General features: G+C 38.2%; 1 protein-coding gene across 1 annotated transcript in view; it reads right to left on the reverse strand.

Annotated features, from left to right (window-relative positions):
* The window catches only part of ca16b (carbonic anhydrase XVI b), an 83,098-nt gene extending 76,321 nt beyond the window's left edge, over positions 1 to 6,777 (reverse strand). Inside the window, exon 1 of the mRNA XM_030134397.1 lies at positions 6,678 to 6,777. Coding sequence (XP_029990257.1) covers positions 6,678 to 6,723 — 46 coding nt within the window. The 5' untranslated portion in view covers positions 6,724 to 6,777. The remainder of the gene's footprint in view (positions 1 to 6,677) is intronic.
* Positions 6,778 to 10,391: the final 3,614 nt, after the last annotated feature.

The raw sequence follows: 10,391 nt of genomic DNA on the forward strand, positions 1-10,391 counted from the left end.
AGAGGCAGTGGGAAGTAAGATGATTTGGAGCTCAATTTTGCTAAATTGGTTGCTGCCAGCGTGATACATCATGGAGAATTAAGATGCCTCTCCCCTAGCACAGAACTTCAGCTGCCATATTGGCACATCTGTCAAGGGCCCGCCCCTGACAGAGACAAATGGACCAATTCTGGCACACGAGAAGCTGATCCAAACTGCTAGCAATAACCAAGATGAATAATGAGTCAGCTTGGGCTCCAGCAAAATTCATTTTTAATAATTAGTGTTCTTGCACCTCTCATTTTCTCACAAAATGAGTGCAGGTACAACTACAGGTTGATACAACACATCAGCAAGACTGGAGCAATATAGATGATGTTGTGTTAAGTTTCCATCATCACAGAGAATGGGTGAGACTGTAAATGCAGGTGTAAGATAGATGAATTGCTCTCCATTCTCCCAGGAGGACCGAATTAATCAAGTCCAGAAAGAACCACTACAGAAGACAGCAGGGAATGCAGAAGGAGTTCAAAAGGTCCTCCCGAGGTTTTAACACAACTGCACAAACACAACAGGTCTGACAATCTATGCAAGGAGAAGGAAAACAGCACTTGAGACACAAATACTGTATCTCTCTCACACATATACACACGATGCACTCCTATCATGTATAAGAGGTAGTCAAGGTGCAGAATGTGATTAAGTTGCTTTTGCAGAGAGGTGAATTGGATTGCTGGTAGACAATAAGACAGCTGCTTGTTATAGAGATCAAGAAGCTTTTGTATACAAGTGTTTGGATGATGCTTTTAATAGCCTGGTCGAGTGTATCATCCTTAAGCCCCGGAATGGAAGCTGGACAAACTGTATGTGTAGCTTTGTGTTTGGAGAACACAAAACCTTGAGTGGTGGCCAGTACTAGAATGGATAAAGTACTAAACTATACCTAATTTTAACCCAGCCTAAAGAATATTTGCAGAATAAATTTCCATAGGAGCCAACAAAAAACAAACATAGCAGGAGTCATAACTTAACAGACATCATACATATCAAAAAGGGGGAGTCACATTTGCAGACTGATACATATCCAAATGACAAGCCCTGGCTGTAGTGACTTCCAATGTTGTTAATGCAGTAAAAGATCTAGTTGAAGTAATGGAGCTGAAGTAATTTACAAAGCATTTTTAGATGAGTTTCTAAATATGTAAAGAAGGAAAAAGGACTGTGGCAGCTGAGACAATGACCTTCCAAATTATAATTTTGGCAACACAGCAGTTACAGTCTTCAAGTAGCGAAATAAAAAATAATTTGCCTTGATTGGAACTAACTATAGATGTGGATGACGCATCAGAAACAAGAGCACCTAGAGCTGTCTTGGTAATAAGTACTATCTGAAAAATAAAAAGGAATCAAAATAATCCCCTCGTGGGTAGGCACAGACCACAGCAAGAGCAGACTTATTACTATGAGACTTAACTAGAGACGGCTTTGCAGGTAGAAGCCAGGGAGGTAGAGGCATGGCTTCACTAATCAGCAAACTGGGAGACCGAACAAATGTGGGAAGAATCAAAGCGAGGTGTGGTCATTTAAATACCGGAGAGTTCCATTTCTATGAGAGGGGACTGTATTTGTCATAGATATAAGCATGCCTTCTCTGAACTAATTTGACTGATTCATTATCTTCGAATGACAAAGGGGTTTTTATGGTCATGTAGCAAAATGTCATAATAACTGGAAAGCTTCTTCTTAAGTCTAGTCAACCACATTAATGCCACAGAAGCATTAACTTTAGTGCCATTCTAAGTGTGTCATTTGGGCTGAAACCTGATTTACTAATTGGGTAATAGTACAAAGACACATATAATAGCTTTAATATGTGTGATGTGATTGTCTGAAACAAACAAGAGCAAAACATAATTTACAATAAATTGGATTTCATTAATGAAAGCATTGCAACATCTGTAGCGCTCTTGTAAAACTCGCCCCTATAATCCTTGTAGGAAATAATGGCTCAGACTGACGTTTCAGCCTTTTCCCACAGGAGCTTGTCCCTGGATCTTTGTGCAGAGTGCTCCATCCTTTACCCTCCTTGCATTCCCTACAGTAAGGCCGTACAGTCAGGGAGCTCTGCTTTAAAGTCAAGTGCTTCTCGTACGCGGAGGTCTACCGGGACCAATCCTCCTCTCGATTCATTACCTTCAGGAGGCAGAGCTCCTTCTGTCGGGCACCATGACAACATGGCATTGCTCTTTTCCCTCCAGCCTTTTCAGGGGGGGTGTCAAGTCACAGGAGACAAAGTGCACAGCCTTCACAAGCACCTAGCCAATTTAAGGTTATATGAATCATAGGGTTTAACATGTCAAACCCAACTAACTCTTCTAAGAAGCACAGTCACATCGGAAATCAACCCAAAAACTCTCAAATGTTGCAGTCCACATCTTTAAATAACTGTAGGGTTGTAGATTTTTTTTTAAAATAAGCAATATAATTTGTGCTTGAGCATAATTTCTCACATCTGATAAATTCATCTGGAAAAAGATGTATTCAATTACAAATGTACTTAGAAAATTAAGTGAATAATAACATAATTCTGAATACACAATTGTAATAGCTGCAGAGTAGTAGGATCAAGGTGTAACTCAAAGCTAAAGCAAACAACCCTATCAATCAACAACAGTGAGATACCCAGTCCTGCTTTGTATCCTCTAAAGTACTAATTAAGTTGGATCAACACAGCAATTGATTGAAAATGACACTTCATTCACTTCATTATGTGAGACATGAGTGGAAAGATTGCTAATGATCACGGCAACCTCAGTGAAGTGGAATAAAACAGGCTAAGAGGAAAATATACAATCCACATGAATCAGACAATCATAGGATTTTTCTGTAGCTGCTCCAGCTTGTCAGACTGGGCTGCATCCAAACATACATGACTACTGCTAAAACAGACAGGAGGAGATGTGTATTCATTTGACGCTCAGTGCATCAAATGGATACACAGGATATGGATATGAGCAGTTTTATTTTCTTCTAGTGTGCAGTCATTTGATCTTTACCCAACAAGCAAATTTCTCAGACTATGGGCAGTAAGAGCATTATTTTCATTATGCAGAGCTGAATTAGGGAAGTGACAACATTAGCTGGTAATCTTTGGGTTTAGATCTACATATAGTTTTATATGTCTAACCTTGATTTCTTTGCCTTTTTCTCATTCATTCTACACAGTGTTAGAGGGGATCAGGCATAATGCCTTTGCAAATGCACATTAAGATAGTCCAACTGTTGTGCTGTAATTAAACTAGAACAATAAATCAACAGAGTGCAATCAAAAGTAAACTACTGCCTATATTAGCTAAAACATAAAACTACTGATATAGGAAGCCAGAGGAACTAACAGAGAGGACGTGAAAACCTGCAGAGATATAAAAAGGGGAAAAATGATGCATAGCCCTGTTCCTGTGGGAGTCTTATGGTGAGTATGATATCATCCCTCTTATGAAAAATGTCTCCACACACACATGCACGGTATGCCTTAAATAACCTTTAATCAAATTTCAGGGTGTGGGTTTCAAAGCCTCTTACATTGAGGTTCATAACCAAAGCACACATGAAAGTGTCATGTCATGGACTGATAAGAGCCCTCAGTGAAATGAGTGCCATATTCTACACTGGACTAGACTACTGTTTAAAATACAATGGCGTATGATTAGAAGCACTGCACCTATTTTGATACTGACAACATTAATATCACTGCAATAAAAGAAAAATATCACTGCATAATGCAAAGACTAAACCAATTACATCTAAATATAATAAACTGTGAACATTAAAAGTTTTGCCAAAAAAAAAAAAAAAAATTACTTGAGAATTAGGCCTAAATTAAAGATTTACACTGTGACACGAATTCATTTGCTTTTGTTCCAGTTTCTACAACTGATCATTTTTCCCATTATGCCAACAGCTCCTTCTATTGTCCAATGCACAAAAAGTCTGCATCAAATAACGGGTGGGATTTTCTTCTGTAACATCTGTATGTGGCTCGTAGAGTTTAAGCCTGTCTTGCACTAGCACCTTCTAGCTTCAGGCCACAAATGTGAGCATTGCATTTCTTTTACACTCACTTGCACAGAGCAAATGCCCTTAATAACCATTTAGCTGCTAAGGCACGCTTGTCTGTCCCCCATTCACAGCCTTGGCCACTAATTACCTTTCCAAAGCAATAGACATTTCTGTGTTCCCTCAATGCTTCTCTTTTTCTCAGTACAATCAGCCAGCTGCCTCGACTGGTAGGAATGTGTGCTCTGCACAGACCTTAAATGATGTCTAGTACCAACCCTTACACAAACCTCAACTTAATACACTCTTCATTTTCTGCCTGCCCTTCCCACATCAAAGTTTGTTTGTTTTTTAAACACTAGAGATCTTATCTTCTTAAATTTACCAGTATGCCTCTTACATTTGCATGGATGTGGTAATGCACATTATATTACATGAATGCCAGACAAATGTGTTATAACAGCCTGCAGCTATTATGTAACTTATGTGAGCAAAAAATGTGCTAAGCCTAATATCGTAACTGTGAAACAAAATTTTGAAAAGCCAATGTTTTTTTATATTTAAAGGTCAGATCCTAGTTTATTCTTGGCAAATCCAGCAGGAATTAAAAGAAAAATCACCAACACAGGTTAAAGAGCTGAACTGCAACTTCAATACAGTGCTCAATAAAGATGAAATACAAAACAGAAATATTACATTGCTACATTAATACCTGGTTTATAGTAAAGGTAGACTACCTCACTTCAAAAACAAATCCATTAAAATGTTACTCTATATATACATATATATAAAAACACATACATACATACATACATACATACATACATATATATACATATATATACATATATATATACACACACATACATATATATACATATATATATACATATATATATACACACAAATATATATATATATATACACACACACACAAATATATATACACACACATATACATATATATATATATATATATATATATATATATACACACACACACACACATATATATATATATAAACCAAGGACAAATACAGCTGAGTGCCACTCCACTCATCTATTATCCAACTGATTGAGAGGAGGTTACCATCTCAGCAGAAGTCACTCATGAGTATATTTAATTGTTCAGAAAACAAGGCCACATTTGAGGCTATTACAAATCCCATAATGGGCTTCACACACCTCATAGATAGTGAAAAAGCAATCATGCTGGAATAGTCAAAGCAAACACACTTTCAGTGGCTCTGCTGGACAACTGCGAGAGATGAAGACCACGATCAGGAATGACATGAATACCAAACAAACTTCAGTCCATAGTGAGTAGAGCTCAATCATTTTTACAATGATTTGGAATTTTTTTAACACTAAAAAGGTGTAATTACAGCCATACTGAACATAAAACATCCCATCGGTATAATAATTTTCAGAGCTGCAACACACTCCAGGAGAAGCGAGTTAGTTATTTTGTAAGTGGTGTTTCTGGACCTTGGAACCTGTAAATATAATTTTACTCAGTGCTCCTCCCTTCCTGAGCTCTTCCAGTGAGGTGCCCTCGATCAAAGCACATAACCCCCATTTCCCACTGGAGCTGCTCAATGGCCAGTAGTGGAGTGTGTTTACACTAGTGTCTCCGCCACTGCAAATGTGTATTCCTGAATGTGAAGCAGCTCTCTAACATAACATTTATTCTCATCAGAGCTCTTATCCATAAGAAAAAATATGTTTGTGCATATACATAAGATACACATAGTATCTGAAATATCAAGATTATCCTAGCCATATTTTGAAAATATCAGAATGTTGATGGTGTCATCTCGATATAGATGCTAATTAAAATGTTAACAGCATTTTTAACTAAACCTACTCTGACATATCATATTAACAAAATATGTATGTTTTGCTGAGTGGGCTCCTTTAGGATCTTGAAATAAACAACTTTCAAGTTCTTGCAAGTTAGCTGCTGCCCCTCCATGGTGTCAAAAAAGAAAAAAAAAAAAGATTTCAACATCCATTTGCCTCATTCGCTGGAAAAATACACTCAAAGTTTGCAGCTCAATTACACATAGGCAAACTAATAGTACTCTGAATATTTACAAGCATAAAAGTGCACATAATGAATCATCCATTAGAGCTTGCATCTGCACGTTAACTTTGGTCTGCCAGATCCATCCATCTGTCCAATTTGTTGAGGTAGATGGCTGAGAGAAATTAGACGAGGAGGCAAGCCCAAAGCACTTACTCGGCATTAAAAGCATGTATATTATCAATAATGGAGGAAGGAATTTAAACAACAAATCGAGCGTTTTCACAGAAAGGCCCGCTGTACTTCTGATGCCAATCATTAATACAAATCAGTGTAAGTGTGCTGGAAAACAAACAAACAGCAACATGTTTCATCATCCTTGTGCCATGTGTTGACATTCTTGTCTGATCCTTATTTGGTTAATACATTTCTGATGGAGCCAGCTAGTTATTTGTGGTTGATCACAATTGGCTCCAAAACAATCCGAAAAAACAAATCACTTTGCACAGTGCAATATTTCAACTGCAGATTTAAAATAATAAACAAGACAAAAAAAGCAGAAGATGAAGACAAAAAAAAAAAAAACACACTCCAGCGTACACACACGAGAGCTCACCTGAATAGGACCAGTATGGGTCACCGGCTGCCCTCCTCTCCCTCATTACGCCTCTGCTTTCATGATGTCCGTCTCTGGCGTGTTGAGGCTGGCCATCCAAAGCAACTGTGGAAGCAGAGATATAGGTCAGAAACTCTACTGCGTGGGGGGGAGTTAAAGAACATGTTGGAGAGGAACTGAATATTCAAACAGCAAGCTTTGCAGAATTGTCCAATATCAGTGTCCTGTCAGGGTTGTAAGTGCAATGCTTTCGTAAATAAAAAGGAAGATAAACACCTGGAATTACAGATTACAGAAATTACAGCTAACCCTACACTTTGATTTAATAAAAACATCCTGACAGACACTCAAATCATCTCTGAAATTGCACTTGCAGCACTTTCTTTCAGATGGACCTTTCAGCAGATGATGGAGACCATACTAAAATTGAACAAGATTAACTTTGTTATTTGACAAATACGCATGTGGATAAAAAGGGACAGTTTGCTAAACTTCCTATCCCTTAATACTGAGCCAGTGAAAAAAGAGGCAGAGCTGTTGTGACTATTTGTACCAAATACAATCCCTTGCTTTCAGCCCAGGTGCCATCATTTGACACATTGCCGTAATGGGTGGTAATAATCATCACTATCAGAGATCTGTGGAGAACAAGAGGAACCCTCTCCTACAGACCCTATGATTCCTTCTGCTGTGCTCTAAAGTTACCATCAGTCAAGTCCTTTACAGCAGCATCTGGTCCGGGAAAAAAAAACACCTAAATGGACTGGCTGGTCAGTGTGTTGGTAGTACATGTACAAATATAAAAATGTTCCAGCAGCTTGCCTGCGAAGCTTGCATGTGGAAACATTTGGAAAAACGTAGAGAGAGCCTATCTACAATAGCGCGACAATGTCTCTTTTAAAAGCTAAACTGCCCAAAAAAAATTGCAGCAGAATATCAGCAAATGTTGGAGGCACTAATTTTCCTTGAGAATGCATATTCCCATGAGCATATGTAGTCCCGTACTTATAATTCAATGTACTGGTAAAAATAAGCTCTCCATCAGATGCAGTCTGTGCCAGAGGAGGAAAAAACATGTCTAGCTGAAACCATCTTCAATTGGCTGCACGAGTAAGACAAGAGTGCTCCTCTGTTGCTTTAAGCAATATCAGCTAATATTGGTTTCCTGTTGCTAGACGGATGCAAACAATTGGACAGGCAGATTGTTTCTGTGCCTGTCCAATTGCAGGAAAAAGTCAAATAAACCAGCAACCAGAGAGGAACAACTGCCAAACCTGAAATAAAAACAGAAATCCCTTGCACCTGCTGCAATAGTGCTTCTGATTTCTGATTCTATTTAGATCCACTTTTCACTGAAACAACACTCAATACGGTTGTTGATGTATTGACACTCCACGGATCTCTCAAAAAACAGTCCATCTTGGCACAGAATATAATTTTGCACCCAAAGTGCGCTAAAACTAACAAAAGCACTTCAAAATCAATTAATTCTCCTTGTCTTGCAAGCACCTCTACTAGTAAGAACACTTCAATGCTAAGGTTGCAATATCTAAACCACTATTTCAGCACTGTGGTAAAAAAAATAATACATTAATATTTATGTATTACACTGGATGTCAAAAATGTAACATCTGTGAGAGATGGGAGCAAAAGGCAGTAAAATGAAAAAGAGAAATTCTGTTGTGCAGTCTGCTGTGAGGAACAGCATTCAAAGGATTCAAAGACGCCTACGGTATTTTGCAAGCAAATACAATATCACAAATTTGTACTACTGCCTAAATCAACCCCCCAACCCTCAAAAAAAGGGAAAAAAAGAAAAAGAAAAAAGAAAATCCCTTTCACCTACTCATTTTAACATCCAAACTCAACCACAGATTGTAGGATCAACACTAAAAAATTACAGAATAATTTTTTTCCTAGATTCTGTAATTTTTTAGCAAAACTGAGCTGTTTCAGTTTGTTTTAAATAAGGATCACACAAGACTGGTGCATCTGGTCGATCCCGAGTTTGGAAATAGAAAACTATAATTGCATTTGATCAACACAGTGAAAGTGGACAAGGCCTCAGTGTTTTAGAGCACAGGCTACATCTTCTGTCTTTAATTATACACATTCATACAAAGGGAAACACAAGAGCAGACAAAGCCTTTATTGATTATTCCTAAATTCTGCAGCCCTAAAACAGATACAGGCTGTGTTTTTTGTGGATTTGCCTCAGGGCTATTTTTTTCCCTCACATTAAAGTACACAATGTGACAAGAGGCACATGAGTCTCAGGATGTAGGGATGGGAGCTGAAGACTTTATTCACACCACAATTAGGCTTATCCATCTGATAGTTTATCAATTCCTTTACTGATAATGGTTCAGCAACTTAAAACCAGTTCTTCCTTTCCGTTCCAATATGTCTCTGTATTATGATAACTACTCTGTGTCACAACTGTTAGCATTGTCATGAGGTGCTAATGAGCATAACAAGCTAAGAAAGGGTTAAGTTAAGCGTTAAAACTCCTGGGAATCCTGGAGTGGTAGGTTGCTTGATCAGTCTCTCAATACATATAGCGCGCGCACACACACACACATATCTAACTACTCAAGAAAAGCTCAGCTCTTACGAATAGTTGCATCATTACCAAGGATTAATTAAACTAAGCACTACATCAAACCAAGTCTTCCTTTGCACGTTACTTTTTCTAAAAATTGTCTCAATTATGGTATGAGCCACATACATAGTGTTTTCCAAATCAAATTCGCTGCTTGGAGGGAGGTCACACAGGCTACATGGGTAAAGTCATAATTGGCTGCTTTGTTATTATCAGATGTATCAGCTCACTATGGAGAAATGGGTTAAAAAAAGTGTGAAATAGAGAGGGAGGGAGTCACTGTGGCTGAGACTTGGAGCATATTTGAAGGCAGGTTGTGAAACAGGAGGGCTGCACTGTCTTTGATCAGGGAGCATAGGAGACAGCACCATGTCAACAGTTTACACTCATCCATGTCAGCCGTCCCCTGTGGGCACAGGATTAAAGCCACAGCATCTCTGATAGAGCAAAGCAGACAACGCAGTCAGAGCTGGGCCTGAAGGAGACTGAGGACTGCACTCAAACATTCACAAATTGTAAATAGGAAAGACACAAGTGAATTACAATTTTGTAGGTTAACCACCAGTTTAAATGTGACGATACATACAGGCAACTTTGGCTAAAAGGTATTTCATACCTTTAGAAACTGTGAAACCATGTCTTACTTTTCAGTGTTATTGAGAGACTGAGAAAAAATAAAATGCATCAAAAACCTACAGAATAGCACCTTGTGTAATATTGAAGAATACAAAATAAGTTCCTTTTTCACTGCCCTAAGGGCAGTTAAATCATCTACTCCTCCATTAAGCCCTGCTATTTGTTCCATAATATTGCACTCAACAACAAGGCAAGAACCCCTGAGAGCCCTTGAAAAACAGCAGCCTAACAACAACCACAGGAGCATTTAACTTGCATTAGTCATTGGGGGCTAGAGTTAAACTATCAATCTCATCACCTGTGTTGGCATCAGAAAAGTGACGTCCAGAAAGTGGAATGTATAAAACAGAATAAACTACAACATGCCTCCTAATGTACAACAATAATTTAGGGGAACAAAGAGTGGTGGCAGGATGATAATATATTTAAGGTGGCAACCCTAAATAAAAAAATAAATAAAATGCAGCTGGAAATGA

This window comes from Sphaeramia orbicularis, chromosome 5 (assembly GCF_902148855.1).
Source record: "Sphaeramia orbicularis chromosome 5, fSphaOr1.1, whole genome shotgun sequence".
Lineage (NCBI taxonomy): Eukaryota > Metazoa > Chordata > Actinopteri > Kurtiformes > Apogonidae > Sphaeramia > Sphaeramia orbicularis.